Consider the following 23,775-nt stretch of genomic DNA (forward strand, 5'->3'; position numbering starts at 1 on the left):
GAGAGTATTATCCCATATGTAAAACATGAATTTGTGGTTTATCAATTTTCACAGAATTTTTTTAAAGGCACTGAACATAAATTAGAGTGAGAATAGTTTATTTTGGGGGGGATTTAGAAAGCAATTGGTTTCTGGGGTGCCTGGGTGGCTCAGTCAGTTAAGCATCCCACTCTTGATTTTGGCTCAGATCATGATCTTGGGGTCATGAGATCGAGCCCCCCGTAGGGCTTCGTGCTGGGTGGGGAAACTGCTTGAGAGCCTCTCTCTCCCCCTCTGTCTGCCCTCCCCGCTCAAATAAATAAATCTTAAAAAAAAAAAAAAAAAGCGATTGGTTTCTTGCTGAAGCTTGTTCTGAGCATGCGTGTTCCTGTCCTGTGGCTAAGCTATGGTCCTGGGTAGCAGGTCTACTTGTGCCCTGCAGATGGCGGTGACAGCCAAGTGTCCAGAGCTGACTGCCTGGCTGGGGATCCTTTACCATCTGCATGACCTCGAGAAGTTGTTTCATTTCGTTGTGCCTCAGTGTCCTCATCTGTAAAATGGGGATAATGATACCCCCACCTCACAGGGCCATTGTGAAGGTTAAGTTAGTTCATAAATGCCAAGTGCTGAGAGCAATGCCTCGCACACAGCAAGGTTCAATCAGCACTGACTATGATTTTTACACATGGCTGGTCACCTGAGCACCGCCATCTGATTCAAAACACAGGTACCAGAGGATAAATTCAGCAGAGGACTTTTAGGCCTTGTCCATGAAAGTTTCAGAAAAATAGCACCAAAAATTATTAGAGGGCCACCCAAGAGGACACTTGTGCATTCTAAACCGATCCTGTACCGTTGCTCTTTTTGCTCAGTCGACAGGAAAGAATTCTGATGTTTGTCCACCTTTCATTGTTCTGCTATTTTTCTGTGTCCTGAAAGTTCTGTCCCATGGCTGCTTCTTTGCCGCCCCACCTCCCCCAGCCCTCAGCCTCGAGGTTAAGTGTAAGAGAAAGTAGTTTGATTAGAGCCCAGGCAGATCAGGATGAAGTTAGAAGGAATGGAGAGACTCATGGGAAATACTGAATACCACACAGAACTAATTTAAATGATCTCATTAGCCTTTGCCTCTTGTGTACTTGGAACTATTTACAACCAGAAGTAACATTTCTGATCCGTACTTACCTGCTAGTATGATATTTCTTTAAAGGCGCAGGCATGCCTCTTTTCCTGTCTGGCCAGACTAAACACTTTTCCTTAAACGTCAGAACCGTGCTTGGATTAGAACCCAGAATCACGTCCTAATTCTGGAGGAGAAAGAGGGCTCCATCAAGCTGGGAATGACCAGGGAAATCAAGAGCACCCGGGAGTGTAAGTGGACAAATCCACCGCTGCCGTGGGGTTTTTAACACACCTGTCCTGACGTGTCCAGCAGACAATTAGTGAGTGAGGACAGAGAAGAGCCAAACATGCCAGATCTAATACACCTACCCGAGCCGTTCCCAACACGATAGGGGGGGCTTTTGACAAAGACCCACCACAAACTTGGGCACAAAGTGAAGTTCGGCCAATGAACACCAAAGACACAGGCTCATCGGTGACCTGACCACAGCGCAGTTACACCTGCTATCGACACAGAAGAGAAGCAAGAAAACCCTCCATATACCTGCACAAAATACACGGCTAAGTAACTCAGGGATTGAAAAAGAAATCAAAGGGGCACCTGGGTGGCTCAGTTGGTTAAGCTAAGCCTTTGGCTCAGGTCATGATCCCAGGGTCCTGGGATCGAGCCCTGTGTTTGGCTCTCTGCTCAGCGGGGAGCCTGCTTCTCTCCCTGCCTCTCCCTTCCCCCTGCTTGTTCTCGTTCTCTCTCTCTCTCTCTCTCAAATAAATAAAATCTTTAAAAAAAGAAAAATAAAAGGAAAATAAATCATAATGAAAATCAGAGAATCCTGGGAACTGAAGAAAAATATGCAGAGACATCAAAACTTGGAGTGTGCACGTAGAGACATAAAAATCTTATGTCCTTATAGGAGAAAAGAAGCCTGCAATTTACTAACAAAGCACATAGCCCAGGAAGGGGACAAGAGGGAAAGGAATCTGGAAGGAAGGAATCAATGAGGATGAGAGCAGAAATGATAGAAATGTGAAAAAAGCAATAGGATCAATAAAACTAAAGCTTGTTCTTTGAAAAAAAAAAACTGGTAAAATGAGCAGGTCTCCAACAAGGCTGAATAACAAAAGAAAGAAAAGAAACAAATTACAAACACCAGAAATTAAGAGACATAATTATAGGGACAGTATACATGTGTCCATGACTTGAAAACCTAAACAAAATGGACGATACTTCCAGAAAAATAAAATATACTAAGACTATCTCAAGAAGAAAGAGGAAGATGATATGAGTAATAACTGAAAAATCCTTAATAAAATACAAGCAAAGTGGGTTTTCATAATTACATGAAAACACTGTGATTGAGTTTTATCCCAGAAGTGTGAGAATTCATTAATGTAATTCACTATATCGACAGAATAAAGTTGTATGTGTGACTACATATACATTCACATATATATTTATCGAATATATTAAATATATTAAAGAGTTTTAAGTCTTAGCAAACACTATGTTTGAGCATTGTATCATATTGAGGTAAATATGCATATTTGTGTTTGTATATTCAAATGTATATGTATGCATATAAAAACACACACATACATACTTATCTCTAGAGATGTCGCACTTGTTAAATTTTAAAACTCTTTAGTGGTAAACTCTAAGCAAACTGGTAATAACCTTAACCTGGCAAACACTATTTAGTACCAGAAATTTCCAACAAACATTACTGAATATAAGAATATATAAGAATAATTTCTTAATTATTGAATATATTTCCTCTAAAATCAGGAAGAAGACAAGGATGCCTACTGCCTCAATCTCCCCCAACAATGTACTAGAACACATTATAGCAGTAAGAGAAAGTATGAGAACCATAAGATAATTTCAATACATGCAGAAAAAGCATTTGACAAAGTACAACATCCATTCATGATAAAAGCTCTCGACAAAGTGGCTATAGAAAGAACATACTTCAACATAATAAAGGCCGTATATGACAAACCCACAGCTAATATTATCCTCAATGGGGAAAAACTAAGAGCTTTTCCCCTAAGGTCAGGAAGAAGACAAGGAAGTCCATGGTCACCACTTTTATTCAACATAGTATTGGAAGTCCTAGCTGCAGTAGACAAGAAAAAGAAATAAAAGACATCCAAGTCAGTAAGGAAGAAAGTAAAACTTTCACTGTTTGGACATGACATCATACTTTATATAGAAAACCCAGGGGCGCCTGGGTGGCTCAGTCAGTTAAGTGTCTGCCTTCAGCTCAGGTCATGATCTCAGGGTCCTGGGATTGAACCCCCTAGTTGGGCTCCCTGCTCAGTGGGGGGTCTGCCTCTCTCTGTGTCATTCCCCCATGCCCATGTGCTCACTCTCTCTCTCTTTCAATACATAAATAAAATCTTAAGGAAAAAGAAAAGAAAACCCAAAAGACTCCACCAAAAAAACTGCTAGAACTGATCAAAGAATTCAGTCAAGTTGCAGGATACAAAACCAATGTGCAGAAATCTGTTGCACTTCTCTACACCAATAATAAAGCAACAGAAAGAAAAATTAGGGAAAAAATCCCATTTACAATAGCACTAAAAATAATAAGATACCTAGGAATAAATCTAACCAAAGAGGTAAAAGATTTTTACTATGAAAATGCTGATGAAAGAAACTGAAGACAACACAACGAAATGGAAAGACATTCCATGCTCATGGATTAGAAAAACAAATATTGTTAAAATGTCTCTACTGCCCAAAGCAATCTACACATTTCATGCAATCCCTATCAAAATACCAATAGCATTTTTTAAAAAACTAGAAAAAAAATTCCAAAATTTGTATGGAACACAAAAGACCCCAAATAGCCAAAGCAATCTTGAAAAAGCAAAGCAAAGCTGGAGGTATCACAATTTCGGACTTCAAGTTATATTGCAAAGCTGTAGTAATCAAAACAGTATGGCACTGGCACAAAAATAGACCCAGACCAATAGAACAGAATAGAAAATGCAGAAATAAACCCACAATTATATGGTCAATTAATCTTCAACAAAGCAGGAAAGACTATCCAATGGGAAAAAGACAGTCTCTTCAACAGATGGTGTTGGGAAAACTGGCCAGCAACATGCAGAAGAATGAAAGAGGACCACTTTCTTACACCACACACAAAAATAAATTCAAAATGGATTAAAAACCTAAATGTGACACCTGAAAACATAATAAGTCCTAGACGAGAGCACAGGGAGTAATGTCTCTGACAATGGCCATAGTAACATTTTTCTAGATACGTCTCCTCAGACAAGGGAAACAAAAGCAAAAATAAACTATTAGGACTACATAAAAATAAACAGCTTCTGCACAGCAAAGGAAACCATCAACAAAACTAAAATAAAACCTACTGAATGAGAGAAGATATTTGCAAATGACATATCTGATAAAGGGTGAGTATCCAAAATATATAAAGAACTTACAAAACTCAACACCCAAGAAACAAATAATCCAAATAAAAAATGGAAGGAAGACATGACTAGACATTTTTTCAAGGCAGACATCCAGATGGCCAACAGACATATGGAAAGGTGCTCAACATCACTCATCATCAGGGAAATGCAGATCAAAACTACAATGAGATAGCACCTCCTACCTGTCAGAAAGGCTAGAATCAAAAACATGAGAAACAACAGGTGTTGGTGAGGATGTGGGGAAAGGGGAACCCTCTCGTACTGTTGGTGGGAATGCAAACTAGGGCAGCCACTCTGGAAAACAGTATGGAGGTTCCTCATGAAGATAAAAATAATACCACCCTATGATCAAAATCGCACTATTGGTTATTTACCCAAAGAATACAAAAACACTAATTCAAAGGGATACATGCACCCTTATGTTCACTGCAGCACTTCTTACAATAGCCAAGATAAAGAAGCAGCCCAAGTGTCCCTCAGCTGGTGAATGGATATAGAAGATGTGGTGTATATATACAATGGAATGTTGCTAAACCATCAAAAAGAACGAAATATACAGCAGAACTAAATGCAAGGCAGTTATGAACAATGTTTTTTTGTTTTTGTCTTTTTTTTTTGTTTTTTTTGCAAGTGGTGAGTGAGGGGGGGAAGGCAAGGGGAGGCAGACAAAGGACCAAAAGGAGCCAAGACAATTTTGAAGAACAAAGTGGGGGGGCTTATCCTACCAAATACAAGACTAATAAAGCAAAAGCATTTAATACAATGTGGTATTGACAAAGAATCAAGCCATACACCAATGAAAAAGAAAAGAAACCTCAGAAATAGATGTCTTCAAATATAGAAACTTGATATATGGCCATACAAATAAATGGTCCCAGACTGGTACTGTTATAACTGATGATTATATGTAAAAAAATAAAATAAAATAAAATTAGATCCATATCTCGTACCAAATGCATAATTAAACCCCAGGTGGATTCGTGAACTTAATGTGAAAAGCCAAAGATTTTAAACTTACAGAAAAAAATACAGGATATTTATATGACCTCCAGAGAGGAAAACAGTTCTTAAATGCAACACAAATAGGACACATCATTCTGGAAAAGAGTTTGACTGCATTAAAACTGAAAACTTCTCTCTGACAAATGCCATCCCAAACATAATGAAACGACGAGTCACAGACTGCATGCAAGATGTTGATGACTGAGGGTATCATTTAGAACAAAGAACAAATTGCCCAGCAGGCGAACAGAAGAAACAGGCAGTTCACTGGTGAGAAACCCAAAGAGGCAATAATCACACAAAAAGTCTGATCATCAAGAATTCTTGGCATCCACATGGATGCAGCAAGGGCACCCCTCCCATCGGCAGGAAGAGCGGGCAGGTGCAACTTCTTGTAGAGAGATAGGAAATGTCCTGTGAGAGTGCAGGTGCACACTCCTTACACACTTACAGTCCGCATGCTAGAGAAAATCCAGCACATGCACACACGTCGATGAGGGCATGACTATCTCTTATTGTTGTGACAGCACCAAACTGAAAACACATTAATGTCCATTCACATGAGACAGATAAGCGAGGTGCAGAATGGTCGGATTTTATAAACCTACGCAGAAGTTTAAAAGATGGAATTAAAGCTACCTATATCCACGATCCACGTGGATAAACATCATGATGGTGGGTGAAGATAGAGGACGGCTTATGGTATTGATGACGTCAAATTTTAAGTAAAATTTTAGCGAAGTATGGGAACATATATGGTAACAGCAAAACTAACCAATCTGGGGATAGCGGCTGCCCCTGGGCACCTTCTAATTTCAGACAGAGAGAGAGGGAGCCACGGCTGGGAGTTCAGCTGGGTTTATAATAATATACAATAATATATTTCTTATTTTAAAAAGATTGGAAGCAAATATCACAAATCTAGTAAGATTGGGCCAATCTGGGTGGTATTCACTACATTATTCTCAGACATTTTGGTACCTTGAACGACACTAACTTTTGCAGGTGGAGTGGCCAACTCCCACCTACGCCAGCAGATGAACAGGACAGGGGCCTTTCTAGATGACCCTGTGCCTGTCGCTGCTCCATCCCTGCCTCCTCCTAGCGGGTCATGGTGGTGGTGGAGGAAGCACCCGATCTGGCATTAAAGGCAAATATGGACCCACCACCGGGCAGGAGACCGCAGCTCAGTCCCTGCATGCTCTGGAGCCATTTCCTCGTCTCTGACATGTGCATGATCAAGTCTGCCTCTCAGACCTCACCGGGGCTGGAGGAACGGTGGAGAACACAATGCGGTGGACCTACACAGGCTGGCAAAGCAGTTCACAAAGGAGGGCGACCCAGAAAAGCCCAACCGGGGCCAAATGTGAAGGAACACAATCACGCATTATTGCTCTGCGGAACGGTTTCCTTCTCCCTGTGTCCTGCTCTTGAGCCAAAGGCGCTCTGTCCTGGGACCCCTCTCATCTTGCCCATCTCCACTATGGCTCCAAATGATTTCGCTCAGCCCTGCCATGACCACATTATTCCAAGTTTCTGCAACCAGGTGCCCGTTGATGTCTGGATCAAATCAAATGCCCTGAACTCATCTTCAAATTCCTGCATCATCCCGTCTCTAGCCTCCCCGTCTTTGCTTTAATCTCTTTCTTCTGCGACAAGGACATTTAACAGATGTATTGAGGTGCAACTGACATACGGCAAAGTGCACATATTTTAAACACACAATTTGATGAGTTCTGACACACGTCCACACCCGTGAAGCCAGAGCCACGATCGAGACACTAAGTTTATCTCCTGACCTCAAGAGTTGCGCCTGGCTCCTTTGTTGTAAGTACTTTTGCGCTTTCACGGTCCCTTCTGCCCTTCCTTTGCGTTCATTCAAATGGCCTCGTCATTGAATTATATTGAAAAATTTCCCATACTTCATATTTCCCTCTTTATACCCTCCTCCTCCCAGCATCCTTATATTAATTTAGAGCCCTGAAAATAACTAAAGGCTTTAGAAATAACCTCTCATCAGCGGTGGTCCCCACTCTGTCTCCTCCAGTTCATTTATATAAATCCTGAGCGTTTCCACCAGCCCGTTTGTCTCCAGACAAAGCAACGGTGCTCCTCTTGGAGTCCCTGATTTTGTTTGGATATCAGAGGGGGACGCTCTCAAGAGTGAAAATGTTGTCTATTATTACTGCTGCGACCGTCCCAGACAAACCAGCGTGTTTCTAGCCCTAGTCAGAACACTTCCTTCAGATCTTGAAATCCAGGCTCTGCGACCTTTGCAGAGATCCTGCAGCCTGAGGGAGGAAGGAATTGGGCCAATATCTCTCTGTGGTGCTTTCTCTGAATGTGCCAAGGACCGTGGGTCCCAGAGTGGGGGGTGCAGAGCCACCTACCTGCGTGGCCCTGGACCCTGGTCCTGGGGTCTCCCTGAGAAGCTGCCTGTAATCCTGCTTACATCACAGCCACCAAAGGACCCCAAAGGCAGCATATCCCCTGGTGATGGCTCTAGAATGTCCAGGAGGCTCCATGGTAGTGAGCTTGGTGGAACTAGAGTGGATCCTGATGCTGTGTTTACAAACACAGAGCATCAGACCTTAAAAAGTTCTGCTGTCCATTGCAAAGAATGGGAGTGCAGCCCATGGAGATGACGGGGGTCGAAAATACCCCTCGGCACCACACTGATTCCACATCTGCCCCAGCAACCACCTCACCTATCGGTCCTTGCTCTTCAAAATTAGGGCACGTTCCTAAGGTGGAGGATGGCTTCCAGAGACTTCTCAGAAGACCACATAGAGATGAGTTGTAAGCTCATTTGCAAGCTGCTCCCCTCTATGTCTTTGTTTGGGTCTTACACCAAACAATTCTGAAACTTTCTAGAAAGGATGGGTTGCTACCTTCCTTAACGTCCGATGTGATGCAGGCTTTTCCCTACTGTGATGGTTAATTTTATGTGCCAACTTGACTGGGCTGGTGAACGCCCCGAAGGCTGGTGAAACAATATTTCTAGGTGTGTCTGGAAGAGCGTCGTCTCCAGAAGAGATGAGCATTTGAATCAATGGCCTGGGTAAAGATAATCATCCTCCCAGTGTGAGCGGGCATCATCCGATTCGCTGAGAGACTGAACAGATCGCAAATGGGGACATCATGTAACTGCTGTAACTGGGACGTCAGCTCCTCCTGCCCCTGGCTGCCTCCTGAGTTTTCAAACTCAGACCACCGCTCACACCATCACCGCCCCACCCCCCACCCCCCACCGAGCCTCAGGCCTTTGGACTTGGACTGACTTGTACCACAGGCTTTCCTGGCTCTCTGGCTTGCGGATGACGGACTGTGGGCTAACAGATCTCCACATCTCTGTATTTATGTCTATACCTATGCCTGTCTCTATCCTACTGGTTCCATCTCTCTGGAGAATATGCCATCTATGATTATAGGTCTTCGGTCATTTCTGTTAGGATTAGGTGGCCGGGGGGAGGGTGTGGTATTCACTGCATCCAGAGCGGTGTGTGTTTGGAATTATTCCGCAACAGAATCCAAAATATTTGTTCTCTCTTCTCACTCCCTCAGTTTCTTATATGTCACCAATTCCATCCTTAGAGCTAACCCACCCCCACCACCTGCATGTACCTAAAACGTTATCCATCACGCTGCTCAGGAAAATAATGGCCCTCCCTTAGGACAGAGTGGAGGATTGAAAATTCTTTTAGAATTTAATATTTTTATTTCCTCTCACAGTGGAAATAATACAGTGCACTGAAATTGCTGTTCAGCTTGTGATTTTTCCCCACTAGACCTGGTGGGAAGAGTCTGTCTTTTATTTCTGTACATCCAGTGTTCAACTCAGGCATGAAGAAAAAAAGGTGCTCAAAAAACTTCCTGAATGAATGAATTAAAAACTCACTGATATCAAAATCATTTACAGAATATCAATCATGCCATGCCCTTCCCTGGAAGCCACAGTAAGCCAAAGATACCATTCTGCCTTCACTAAGCTTACCGGCTCACAGGCATTAATAAATAAGTTACACAAAGGCATGTCACAATATGTGATAGCTGTCATGTGAGTAAAGTACAAGGAGTTACGAGAATTTAGCCCAAGGGTGGCCTGGTGTAGTCTGAAGGGAAAGGCGAAAGCTACAGGGTGGGGAAGAATAGAATTGGGGAGGAGGAATGCTCTGGATACAGAGAGCATCGTGTGCCAAGACTATGGTGCAGAGACCCTCGTAGGGTGTCCCAGAGGCTAAAGGAGGCCAGCGTGACTGCCGGGAAGGAGAGACGTAAGAATGTCACAAGCTGAGGCCAGAGAGGAGATAAGGACTCTGTAAGACAGGCTCAAGATTTAGGTGTTTGCCCTAAAAGCAAGTAGTGACACAATCAGTTGTGCAATTCTAACATCAGTATGTGCTGGTGTGATGCAGGGGACAGAAAATGTACTGGGACCAGGGTGGAGGGGCATGTGATAGTTAATTTTATGTCAACTTGGCTGAAGTGGTACTTGCATATGGGGTCAAACATTCTGGATGTTTCTATGAGGGTGTTCTTGGATGAGACTAACATTTAAGTCGGTGGACTCAGAGTAAAGCAGATTGCCTTTCAAAATGTTGGTGGGCCTCTTCTAATCAGGTGAAGGCCAAATGGAACAAAAAACTGACCTGCCCAGAGCAAGAAGAAATTCTGCCAGCTGATGGTCTTCAGACTTGAACCACAACAATGACCCTTCCCTGGGTCCCCAGCCTGCTGGCCCACCCTGCAGATTTGGACTTGTCGGCCTCCACAGTCATGTGAGCCAACTCCTTGAGCTCTCTCGCTCTGTTTATATGTGTATTATATACTATGTGTGCATGCGTGTGCATGCGTGTGTGTGTGTGTATGCATTGCTACAAACATCTTGCAGGTCTTTCTCTTTGGCGTGGCCTGACAAACACCGGAGAGAGTTGAGGAATGAGACGGCCAGAGGAACAGCACAGACTGCCAGGTGAGGGGCTGACCCTGAGTATAAGGCCTAAGCCCCAGGCCTCGTGGCAAGGTCTGCTGGTCTCGTTGGTCAGAGTGCAGGCAAGGAGATGGAGCATATCACCCCTGAGTGTGTGCCAGAGGGCCAGAGAGGTGCTAGGAAAAGACAGAGTGCAGGAGCTCTGCAGCCCCGGTCCCTGCGTCCGTGACATGGTGCATATGGCTCATAGACAGGGAGACGGGCGGTATTGTGCAGCAGAGTTCAGTTGAGACTGGACAGCAGGCCCGGTGGGAGTGCGAGCTGGACTAGCTGAAGGCAACAAGGCCCAGGCCAGAGAACTGGGGTGCCCCTGTCAAGCTATCCTGGAAGTGGCCGGGCTCAGGGAAAAGCCCAGATCCTATGGTGACCTTGAAGGGGGCTACTGGGCTGTGTGGAGAGGGTGGGTTTGGGAGAAGGGGTGTTAAGAGCATGAGATGCTGGGGCTTTGCATGAGGCATCTTCTGGAATGCCGTGTTTCTGGGGAAACCAGAAAGAGAAGGAGACTGAAGGGAAAAACCATGGAAGGGAGGGACAAAGGCAAGGGATTGGCACCACAGAAAGTGCCCTGATTCCTAGCAGCAAGCAAGCCCTTCCGAGGCCTGCCTTCTCCATGCTTGGCCCTTCATTGAACTGACTGCACAGGGGGTGCGGGTGTACCCGCAGCCCCTCCGCCAGTCTTCGGTGGGCCTGGAAGCGCCAAGAGACCCTGAGAGGGAACCAGGCCAGTGAGGTCACTTGCGTGGGATGGTACTGCTATGAACATATCACTGAAAATACTTCTACCTCCATATCTGAGTATTGTGGACCCTGTTTCCACTTGGCAGGGGCAGATGAGTACCGCCCTCTGGGGCAGAACCTCTGGTCTGGATGATTATTCCAGGGGCTGTTTCATTGAACTGATGCTACACGGATCTGTTTAGACATCCCGCCAAACTCAGTATTACAACCGTGCAGAGGGAGTGAGACCACTAGAATCAGAGGGTGACAAGGTAGGCTTTCAGGGGTGTTGGAAACCAGGGGCAGACATGCTATTCAAGGACATGGGGGGCATCCCCTTCTGCATCATGAGGGGGCAGCCCTGCCAGACATAAGTTGTGTTCAATGGCCAGGAGAACTCACTATTTCTAGACATTCCCTTCTATGGGTCCCACTGTTGCTAGTGTAAGTGGGATAGCACAGAGGATCCCACGTGGCCAGAGGGACCCTTAGTTCCCCTTAAAAATCCAGGGGTGAGAAGAAAGCGTACAGAGATAGAGACATCTGTCTTACTCTGTGTAGCTGCCCATTTCTGAAAATGTCAAGGTCACGTCTGGCAGGTGCATGTGCGTATGCGTGGCGCTGCACGCTGCCAGTCTAGGCTGGGAGTTTTGCCACAAATTGTTGACTATTCGCTATGCTCAGAATCATTTTTATTTCTTTAGCGTGGTGAAGAACGTACTGAAGAACAAAGGTTAAATGATGACTTCATTTTCCAAGTCCCTAGGTTTTTTAGGAAATGATCGTGCCTTTTTTTTTTTTTTTTTAAAGAGACAAAGATAAAACATCTGTAAGATAAGACAGGAAAGCACATAAACTCGATAACTGATTTCTTGGGAAACTTTTATCTCCTTGTCCATTGATAATGTTTCTTTGGGTAATTTGGTTTCCTATGGCTCAATAAATTAAATCCAGATAGATGAAACAAGAAATAGATTTTTAACTCTGTTCCGAATTAGAATTGCATCATTATAATAAAACCATCAGGACATTCTGGGATCTAGCAAAGAATTAAAGCTGGGATGGATATCATATCAGCATATGATGAAGCATATTCCACCAGTTAATAATTCTGAGTTTTGTAACCTTTTTAAAAATTCTGTTAATATGGATCAGAAAATATGTCACAATCTTGTGCTGGGTTTGACTTGGCACAGGCGACCATTCAACTACCCAAACATCTTTTATCATTTATTTGATCATTTTATCTTACAAAAGCTTAGATATTATTTTATCAGGAGAGGGGATCTGTAAACTTGCCCTTTTGGTAAAAACTGCTCGCCATGGTCTAATGCTTTGGAAGAGTAGACGCTGAAATCCTAAAGTTGTAGACCCTATTTACAGATCATGCATAATGGGATGCCCACAGCCCTGTCCCATCAACAGGGAGAAGAAACTGGAGTCTTGGAGAACCAGAGCCTCCAAGGAGCCCTGCCCAATACTGCACTTGCTCAGGGACTGGCAAGGAGCCATCTGACCTCACTCAACCTAATCAACAGGTTGCTGGACAACAGGACACTCCACCTTTCTGGCTCTGCAATCCTGGGATCCCGCCATGCCACGATGGAGTTCCAGATCCCCCCTGCACCCTCGGCCCTGCCCTCACCCCTGTCAGGTGGAGCAGCAAACTGGCAGGACGTGAGGCTTAGCTTAAGTGGCTATCAGTACCCTTAAGAGAGAGGCTTGTCTGCCCCCAGGGGTTCTCTGGCTGAAGAACAAGAGAATCCAGGAATGGGGGAGGTTGGGAAGGACAGAGAAGAGACCCAGGGAGAGGGGGGCTTCCAGGCCCCCGAGCCATGGAAAACAATCTCAGGGCTGAGTAAAGCAGTGTCTGCATTAACTTCTGAATTCCAAATATATTCTTCATTAGCCAGGAAAAAGGTTGGTTTCTGCTTGGTTTCCTCAACGACAGATTGTGCGTATACGATCTTCCGGTATTGGGTGGGTAGTGGGGCGGGGGGAGGAGGGTGGCATAATGGCAAACGAGCAGTTAGAACAATCTCATTAAGTCACTCTCAGTTAACTCAAACACAACTAAAATGAAAAAAGCTTTGATTCCTAAACTAATTATGTGAGATTTCCCCAGCACAAACTAAGTTCATTAGATACAAAGTATGGGTAATCCATAATTTAATATGGAAATTTAGGCATGGAGTATTACTAATCAGATAACTAGAGCCTCAAATCAGACTATTAAGAGACCCAGTGAACCTGCTCTGATTGCTGACCAAAAAAGAACAAGCAAGTGAAACGAATGAAAACAACATTCCTCTTTGCGCCTCCTTTGGCGAAGGGTTGAGAACACCTGCAAGCTATAGGAAGGGGCTCCCATGGAAATATGCTCCTTTTTACAAGAGCACCTCCCCTTCCCTCCACCCATGTGTGTTCTGAGAGATTATTTTTTTAAAAGATTTTATTTACTTATTTATTTGAGATAAAGAGAGGGTGTGAGAAAGAGAGCATGAGCGTGGAGGGGAGGACCAGAGGAAGAGGGAGAAGCAGACTCCCCACTGAGCAGGGAGCCCAATGCAGGACTCGATTCCAGGACCCTAAGACCATGACCTGAGCTGAAGGCAGACACCTAACCGACTGAGCCACCCAGGCATCCATGTTCTGAGAGTTTTAACACCAAGAAACACCAGGTCCCTGCCGCAGAGCCCTTTACTGTGGGAATGTCACCAGGCACAGTGTGGCTTGAATGACTTTAAGAGTAATGAGCACATGAAAAATGACTGCACCACTAATTATAAGAACACTAGAGAATGTGGCACTTAGACCTATATGAATCTCAGAGGAAGCAGTACCTGTGTTTATGAGAAGGAAGTATAAATTCTTAATTATGCTAAAGCCTATTTAGATAGAGCACAATACTTAATACAGGTTAGGAATCGGCTTTTGTGCCTTAAGTATCTGTATGCGTCAGAAAAGATCTAAGGAAGATATGAAATGCACTGAAAACTCCACTGTAATTAACCAGCCTGAGACATCTGTGGTGACAACTGGGAGCAAACAGAGAAGGCTACTGTAATCCAAGGACTAAAAGCAGAGACACAGAAACTCAGGGAATAAGTGATAGAGAAACAAGACTTAAAAAGTGACCTGCGGAAGCTCAAGGTCACACCGAAAGCAGAGCACGGGGGTAACACTCACTGCAGAAAACAAGGTAGGAAGAGAGCCTTAAGAGAAACTTCCGAGCAAAATCAGATGGAAAGGGAGAGTTTAAACAATTAGGGGAAGAAAATGATTGTTATGAAAGATGGGTCAAAGTGGTTCAAGAAAACTGAGGGATCACTGAAATCTACCTCTGAAACTAATGATACACTATATGTTAGTTACTTGAATTTAAATTGAAAAAAAAAAAAGCGGTCCAAGAAATGCAGTTATCCTAAAATAAAGAGAACAGGAAAAAAAAAATTCAGATTTCTAGTTCAAGGGAACTTTGTTGAAATAAAGCAAGATGCAAACTCACTGGGCCAAAATGTACCGTGGGAAATTTGAGAAAGGTCGATCAATAACAAGATGTATCACAGTGAAGCAAACAGACTTGATAATTTAAAAATATTATTGACACCTGGACCAAAAAATCCCATTGCCTCACATCAGATAGAGTGGGCTAGGTTATGGTGGTAACAAGTATTCCCCAAATCTCAGTGGATTAAGACAACAAAGGTTTATTTCTCACTCATACTACACTGTCCAATGTGGGCGAGTTATGGGGGTTTTATGCATGGTCGTCATCCAGATTGACGGTGCAGCCTCCGTCTACAGCTTGCCAATCACCGTGCCAGAAGGAACGCGAGCTCTGCACAATCTCACACTACAGGTACTACTCAGGCTGGGAGGTGATACACATAAGTTTTGCTCACATGGCTCTAAACTATCTCAAGGAGACTAGGAAGTATAACCTTACCACATAAAGGGAGTTGGAGAGCTAGGAATATTTTTAAGCAGCACTAATGACCACCACATATGAGAAAGGGAGAAAGCATTAGGCTGACTTTAAGGTCTTTCTCTACAGCAATATTCAATATTCAATTATGGATAATGATGTAGAAAGCTAAAAAGAGCCCTGCCCCTACCATTTCAACAACCCAAACGCTGGACACTGCAAATTCACAACTTAATTTGAAGCCATCAGACAGCTGAGGTCACAAGGCAACCAACCCACTGAAATTTGAAGGACACAAGAATTTCCATGTTGAGAAGCATGAGCACCTGTTCACCTGGGCAGATGCTTTAGCGGACAAAGGTCAACAGTGTGTGGAGTCACATCGGTAATTCAGCAGAGAGAGAGGGAGGCTATATGGAAGAATCAGATGGCTAGGCACAGTCCCACAAGTGAAGGATGTCTTTGGGGCATCAGTAGGCTCAGCAGAACTGGCGGAGCAATGACCAAGTGTAACTTATATTGGGAATGCAAGGCTGGTTCACCATTGAAAAGTCAATCATTGTTATTCACCACGGTAGCAAACTAAAGAAGCAGAGGGAGATGGACATCTAAGTCAGTGCAGAGAAAGACCGACCCCTCCCACACCCACCCATGACTTTAAAACCCAAAAAACAAAAAATTCTCAGAAAACAAGGAAAAGGGGGGAACTTCCATAACCTGATCATGGGCATCTATGGAAAACTTAGAGCTAACATTACATTTATTCCTAAAATCAGAAATAAGGCAAGGGTGTATGCTCTCAACATGTCTATCCAACATTGTACAGGAGGTTCTAGTCGGTGCAATAAGACAGAGAGAAGAGAAGAGAAGAGAAGAGAAGAGAAGAGAAGAGAAGAGAAGAGGGAAAAGGAAAGAGAAAGAAAGAAAGAAAGAAAGAAAGAAGGAGGGAGGGAGAGAGGAAGGAAGGAGGCAAGGAAGAAAGGAGGAAGGGAGAAAGGAAGAAAGGGAAAGGGAAAAAGAGGGAGGGAGGGAGGAAGGGAGAAAGAGGGAGGGAGGGAGGGAGAAAGGAAGGCAAAGAAAGGAGAGAGAGAGAAGAAAAGAATTAAGAGGCACCCAGACTAGAAAGGAGGATATATAACTGTCTCTCTTTGCGTTTCCCATGACTGCCTACATAGAAAATCCAAAAGCATCTACAAGAGAGCTTCCAGAACTATGGAGTTTAACAAGATCACAGGATACACGATCAGGAACAAAAACCGAATTTCTATACACTAGCAATGAACAAAAGACAATTACATACACTTTTAAGTACCATTAAAACAGCACCAACAAACACGAAATACGAGAAGCATAAACAGTATAAAATATGTTAAGATCTGTATACCAAACACTGTACAACACTGACGGAATATAAAAAGGCCTAAGTAGATGGACGGCTATACCAGGAATATGTCAATTCTCTCCAAATTGAGATAGGGAGTCAGTACAATTCCAGTCAAAATCCCAGCAGGATTTCTGGAGAAACTGATAAGCTGATTCCAAAATCTACATGGAAATGCAGGGGAGCTAGGCTAGCCAAGACAATGTGGGAAAATAACAAGTTGGAGGCTGGCAGTAAACAGACTCTCACTTCCAGTGGCCTCTCATCCTCCTGATCCCACAGGAAACTCAGCTCCCCCACCCCATTCACCTAAGGCCATTGCTCTCCTCACAGGCCCTCAGCCGGGGGGCAGGCTCACCTGCTGCCACTTCCAGACCGTTGGCCCCCTACCTCAATCGTGAATCCTCCCTCATCTGACCCTCATGCCACCAGTTCTAACTGTCCTGACCTCTACTTAAGTTTTTTAAACAAATTCATTCAGAAGTTTGGTGCAGTCTTTCTTCTGTCTTCAACTCTTACCACCATCTTGGGCACTTTGAGCTCCACAGGGATGAGCCACTCAAGGAGACTCCCCAACATTGACTTGAACTCTTTAAGTATCCTTTGTTTCCTGCCATTTTAGCTATCCCCTCCCAAGTGGTTTCCTCGTTAGGGTACTAGAGCAGTGGGTCAAGGGGGACCACAAGCTCGCTAGCTCAACTTAGGCCTTCTCAGAGGGAGCACTGTTGTTCCAACACCACCCTCCCAGCGATAGCCACCTCCTCAGGGGACAGTCAAGAAAACAGGTCCTGGGAGGGTCCCCATGAGTGCAGGTATCAAAAAGGACCCCAAGGCCTTGGGACAGCAGGCCCAATACCTCCAATCTGTCAACTGAGTGAGATACAACCTAGCTGTATAACTGCATCCACACACTCATGCGGCCCCCAGAACTGCAAGATTCGCTGGGGATTTGCCCACTCTCCCAGGGGTAGTGGTTGCACTGTGATTTGATTATGATTACCTACTGTCTTGTTATGCTTTTTAAATATGGAAAGAAAAGGTGCCCAGCTTGAGACGATGACTTAGGAGTTGTCACAATGAGATCTCAGAGTGAGCGCTGGCCGCCCATGCCCCCATCCCAGGAGGGCTGTAAAAGGCCACAGCAGGCCTCAGGCACTGACCCTGCACATGCCCCATGACATTGTAAGAGAGAAATCATGGTTGTTTGCAACCGGAGGCAGCAAGACACAACTTGCAGGTAAGAGGATAGGCCCGAGTGCTGCATTCTCGGCTCCTAGGAGCCTGCTGGATCTGTCACTGTGGAGGGCTGCTGGGACTGCTGAACTTGGCCCATTCCTCCCTACAAAACAAGGCAGGTGCTAGGGTACCAGGCCCAGTCCAACCTTGTACTTTAGGCGTATCTTGTAGCTCTGTATGTCATTGCCCGTTTGCCACGCAGTTGCACGGTGCCCTGGACCACCAGGGAGCTCACCCAGACTGAGCCGTCGTACTGGCTGGCATCTGAAATGACACTCAGGGAGGACTAACCCCAGGAACCCAGCTCCAGAGGGCAACACTTGCCCCTTTCTCCCCAGATTCCAGGGTGGATCTCCAGAATCTCTAGCCCCCCACATACTATATCCCCGATGCACATTCTCGGCTCCACGCCCAGCACGGAGCCCATGCAAGTCTTAAAGTCATAACCCTGAGATCAAGACCTGAGCTGAGATCAAGAATTGGAAGCTTAACTGACTGAGCCATCCAGGCGCCGCCCTCCCCCCACCAAAACTTTTTTTTCTTAATGTAAGTTACAAACTGCTAGAAATAGAGCACCCCACATCCTGTAAATACAGTTTTACCACCCACCAAGGATTCCTTTCACCTTGCTCGCATCCTTTTGGAAAAGTTTTCGCACACCTTTGTCCAGGGAAGAGAGAAGAACCAGGTTCATTGTTCATATGCATTTTTAAGCAGCCAATTTTGGTTTCCAGGAGTAAAAAAAACCCAAAAAACAAAAAACAAAACACACTTGTAGGAAGAAAAAGCAAGGAACAATATAAACAACTTTCCATGTCACTTTAAAAGAAATCAGATGCTGTACACGAGAATAGATTGCCGTGGGAAATTGGAAAATGTCTTTCTCCAAATATCTTTAAAAAGGCAAAATAAATACCCATCTGTTCCCTGATGGCAGAACAGCAAAAATGTTAGAAAAGCGGTAGAAAGCATCACAGCCAAATTTGTAAAGACCTCTTTCAACCATGCACATCCTCCTTCACATATGTCAGAGGCGGGAAAGTGGGATGGTAAAAATGGAAAAGGAGATCCAGAAAGCAACACCTTTAAAGTGAAAATCTATAATCCTATAAAACGTTCTGCAGAAAGATAGTCCCTCTTGCACTGAACCTAACCCGCAGTGAATTAAGGAGCGGAAGGCCTATGTACATGAAAACAGTCTCCCGCAAATGTCTGTAAGCGCATGGGATGGAATGCGTGAATCAGGAGTGCCCTTGGCCGTCACCTTCAACGTGAGCCGCACAGCGTTGCAATCCTCCCGCAGCGGGTTCAGCTTCAGCGTCTCCCCAAGGTTGCTGCAGCCCGACGACTGGTGCTGCCTTTCGCAGCAGACACACACCTCGACACTGTCAAACTTAATCTAGACAGAGGAACACAGACAGATCTCACAATTAAAACGGCGTTCTGCCCCTGCGGGTACAGGTGAGCTACACAATTCAGATCGTGAGAAAACGCACCCCGCTTCCATTTCCTTTAAGTAATCAAGCCGAAATGATTTTTTATGGACAAAAGCTGGGGGGAAAAAAAACCAAAAAACCACCACACCCCAGGAGGAATAACTTCAAATTCTGATTTTAAAAGCGATGAATTAAAAGGAATACACGTGGAGTATAGTACATAGCCTCGGTTATGAAGTTACAGACAGCTTTGGATGAATCCTGGGAGATTAAAGTGAAGGAACGGACAGCTGCTCATGCGGAGGTCTGCGTGGAGACGTGCTCTCATGGCTCTGTGCCTTGGCTTCTGCTGCTCCCGCGCTTAGCAGTTTCCTGACTCACTCCTGGCCTACCAAACTCCTACTCATCCGTCAAGACCCAACTCCAGCATCATCCTTGAGGCTTTGTCTGGTTTTCCCTCTCCAGAGCTGCTTGCCTCTCTCCTGGGCAGCAGCACACTCCTACCCCAAGTCTGCTGGAGACTTTTTTTTTTATTTTACTTTTTAAAGATTTTATTTATTTGTCAGAGAGAGAGAGAGAGAAAGCAGGGGGAGCGGCAGGCAGAGGGAGATGCAGGCTCCCCGTTGACCTGAGCTTGAAGGCAAATGCTTAACCCACTGGGGCCCCCAGGCGTCCCTGCTGGAGACTTCTTTTGTCCAGCTGCAGTTATACTTGTGTCCTGCGTGCCCCCTGAGGACCGCCACCACACGTCACCGTCACCGTCATAGCGCTCACAATGCGATGAGGTGTGGCATTTCAATAAACGCTGAATAAATAAAAATGTCATGGAAATTTAAAAACCATGGGAAGAAAAAAAGGCAATTCGAGTGTTTTAAAAAGCCTGGAGCCCAGGAGGAGCCCCTCAGGGCGTGTGGGCCCTCCTCCCCCTGCAGCCTGAAGTGGAATGGCCTTGGCCAGGCTGCAGAAATGAGAAATTATTGCATTCTGCCCCTCACTCGGCCCTGTGCGCCCACCCTCATTTCCTCGCTCCCATTGCTGGCAGGGTCCTCCTCCGTGCCTGATTGCTATGGCATACACACCCGACTGCTCACAAACACAGACTTCCAGAAAGAAAAAGGGACAGCCACAGGTGAGGGTATTGTCCATGGCCAAATTTTCATCTGTTTTAAACCTCTGGATAGTTTTTCCCTATATACTTTATGCTTCAATTTTTGCTCTTTTAATTCGGTCCTCTAACGTAATGAGTGACAGCCTGGGAGAAGAGAATTGAGGGCTGGAGGCCAGCAGCAGGAGGAGAGCCGTACCTGTGTAAACCCTGCCCCACACCTCGGCCACCCCAGCTATGGCAGGGGAGCTGTGAAAGTCACCTTTGCCTTTCTTGCTATTAGTGATGTCTCCAGTCTCCAGAGCTGAAGTCCACACTGAGCACGGAGTCCAGCTCAGGGGGTCCTGACAACACACCCATGACACACTCCCCAGGGAAGGTGCAGCTGGCACCCACCCTGGGCGTCTGCAGGGCCAGGCTGCTCAGGACAAGTCCCTCCCACGGGTCCCCTCCTTTGCACAAGGCAGCCCGTCCTGCAGATCCAAAGAACACACAGAACTCGGGGCCCGAAGTGGGACAGCTGGGGCTGGGCCTCTGAATCCCGCACACCCAGATGTGTGCTCTGGGCCGAGCCCCTTCCTGCCGGCTGGCCAGGGCTGTGCTGTGGCCGCAGGGACGTTGTTCCATGACAGAGCCCTCGAACTGCAGGTTCTTCTCCAACTAGAGATGCCATGAAATGAAGAAGTACTGGAAAGTACGACGGTCATTCCCCTTGCCTGGGAAACTGTTTTATATGGTTCTCAGCCTATGTGATGCTACCAGCTAGGAATGCCTGGGGGCATTCACCTGGGCCTGTATTACCTGTGATGAGCCCCCATAGACATTCCCCCGACTGGAGCTTAAGTTGTGGCTAGACCAGCCCCTGTGGTTCTTAAAATGACTGGAAGACGTTCCTCAGCAACATCCATCAGGGAACTTTGATAAAACAAAGCTCATTAGTCAAAGTCCCTGGAGGGTACGCAGTACACCCAGGGCCACTCAGGGATGCCACCATGGGGGGTGTGAGCGCCTGCGGTCCAGGGTGGGGTGGGTGCCTAGGATTTCACAGGTTCACTCTTAAACCATAAGAGCAGGAATTAGAGCAGGGTCACTCAAGAGGTCAGTTATTTGGGTCACTCAGGGCTTTCTAAGCGGGAATCTTCATGGCTGGGATGGTCTGGCTCCTCACCTAATCGTGTGGCTTGTAACTGCGGCCAATGTGTTTATTCGAGATGGATGGCTTTGAAATGAACGCCCTGACAATCAAAAGCTTAATGTCAGGCACTTACACTATAGAGACTCTCCCCAGAGGCGCCACCCCCCCCTCCACAGGCCACCTTTGCCAGGGCTCAGCTGCTCAGGGAGGCCTCCCTACACCCTCCTTAGTGCCTTCCGCCTTCCTCTCTTCTCTCCCTCCCTCGGCCCCACTCCTGGGCCTCACTCTCTTCTGCTTTCTCCTCTGACTACGGCATTTGCCACCTCCATGCATGCCCTAGTTTATCTTCTGTCCCACCCATCAAGAGTATAAGGCAAGGATTCGGGTCTGTCTTACTCACAGATGCATGTAAGAACCTACAACGGCCCTGGCTGGGAATGGCTTTCTCTCCCCATCTCTCCACCACCATCCTGTTCCACCAGCTGGCACAATATCAGAGGTAGCCTGGTTGGCATCTTCATGAAAATATCCGCATTTGAAAGGGGCAGCTCATTGCAGTGTCCACTAGCCACACTGGTCTAATTAGCTCATCACGTCACCCTCTTCACTGTGGGCATAAAATAGCCTAATTCTAGAAGGAGAGGGAGGAGATAATTTTGGGGGAGCAGGCAAGGCTAGGTAAGTCTTCAATGGAGCAGAAAGGCCTAAAACAAGATTCTCAAGGTGCCCACAGTTAAGAGTCTACCTAAGTTTGAAACAGTGTCTCATGTTAGATACTTATTAAAGTGTGCCCGCTCTGAATTCAAAGCCACAGGCCAAACACTTTCTACGGAACACACATACATTTTTCCAACGGAAGAATTAAGATTCTATAATCAGGGAAAATCTATTTAAACTACAGGAAGTACCTAGCTCCTCAGGTAATGCCCAAGACCAGTCATCACCCACAGGAGTAAAGGCACAGCCCAGTGATTTACTGAGACCAATACTGTTGTGGTGTGGCTGGGATTTAGTTTAATTTCAATGTAATTTAATTTTAATTCAACTTAAATATAAAAAAAACCAAACAAACAACCCTACGCAACCTTTAGGAAAAAAACATGGGAGAAAATCATTAGGATCTGAGGCTAGGCAAAGAGTTCTTGGAATGACACCAGAAGTATAAGAGCATTTGTGCTAAAAATGACTCGTTACGAGGATGAAAGACAAACTATATAGCCCATGAGAAAGTATTTGCAAATCACATATTCAACAAAACCATAGACTAGATGGGATTTTAGTCTTTTATTCTAAAGTTTTAACTGTTTTGTTTTATTGCTTGCTTAGTGTCCTATGTGCCCATCTCTAATTCACCCTCAATCTCGCCAAGAGAACTGAAAATAGCCCGAGTATGATTCTACTCATCAGACGTTCGGTCAGCTTTATTTTCTTCTTAGAAAGAGCCCCTGTCTCCTGCTTCAGTCTGGACTAGTCAGTCTAGAGGCAGTCCTTACACACTGGTCAGGTACATGCTGGGAAATCCTTCTCCCCCCATCTCAAAAGTCTCTCTCTTTCCTGTGTTAGATTCCCTCTTCTCCTGTTTCTTGGCTTAGTGTCTCACTGTGGGGAAGTAAGCTTTTCACGGCTTTCCTGGATAAAATTTAAAAGACTGAAAATTCCAAGTGTAAGCCGGGATACGGAGCGCTGGGGACCCTCACCCAGGTCTTGTGGGTGTGTAAATTGACACAACCACTTTAGAGAATGGTTAGACATTATCTACTTTTTAGTATGACACTTAGGATAAGGTTGATATTTCTACCCATAGATATCTAATTGCTCCAATACCATTTGTTGAAAAGGCTATCTTTTCTCCACTGCATTTGACCTTTGTCAAAAATCGGTTGGGTATAGTTCTGGGTTCTCTATTTTCATCCATTTGTCTACTTGTCTGTCTCTCTCTGCCTTGATTATTGTGGCTGTAAGTCATGAAATCAAATAAGCTGATTCTTGCCCTTCATTTTTTTTCAAAATCATTTCTTTGCCTGGGGCAACTGGGTGGCTCAGTCGGTTAAGCGTTGGACTCTTGATTTTGGCTCAGGTCATTGTCTCAGGGTCATGAGATCAAGCCCCACGTTGGGCTTTGCGCTGGGTGTGGAACCTGCTTAAGGTTCTCTCTCTCTCTCTCTTTCTTTCTCTCTCTCTCTCCCTCTGCCCCATCCCCCACCACCCATGTTCTCTCTTTCTCTCTCTCTAAAAAAAAATTTGTTTTTTACCTTTCCATATACATTTTAGTATAAGGTTGCCTATGTCTACAAAGAAACTTG

General features: G+C 45.2%; 1 protein-coding gene across 2 annotated transcripts in view; it reads right to left on the reverse strand.

Moving 5' to 3' along the window:
• FAM189A1 (family with sequence similarity 189 member A1) overlaps positions 1 to 23,775 on the reverse strand; it is a 454,124-nt gene that overhangs the window by 47,014 nt on the left and 383,335 nt on the right. The window contains exon 4 of one of the 2 annotated variants that reach the window (XM_040642675.1): positions 19,061 to 19,195. The exons of the other annotated variant lie outside the window; for it this stretch is intronic. Coding sequence (XP_040498609.1) covers positions 19,061 to 19,195 — 135 coding nt within the window. The remainder of the gene's footprint in view (positions 1 to 19,060; positions 19,196 to 23,775) is intronic. 2 annotated transcript variants of the gene reach the window in all.

This window comes from Ursus maritimus, unplaced genomic scaffold (genome assembly GCF_017311325.1).
Source record: "Ursus maritimus isolate PB19 unplaced genomic scaffold, ASM1731132v1 scaffold_27, whole genome shotgun sequence".
Taxonomy (NCBI): domain Eukaryota; kingdom Metazoa; phylum Chordata; class Mammalia; order Carnivora; family Ursidae; genus Ursus; species Ursus maritimus.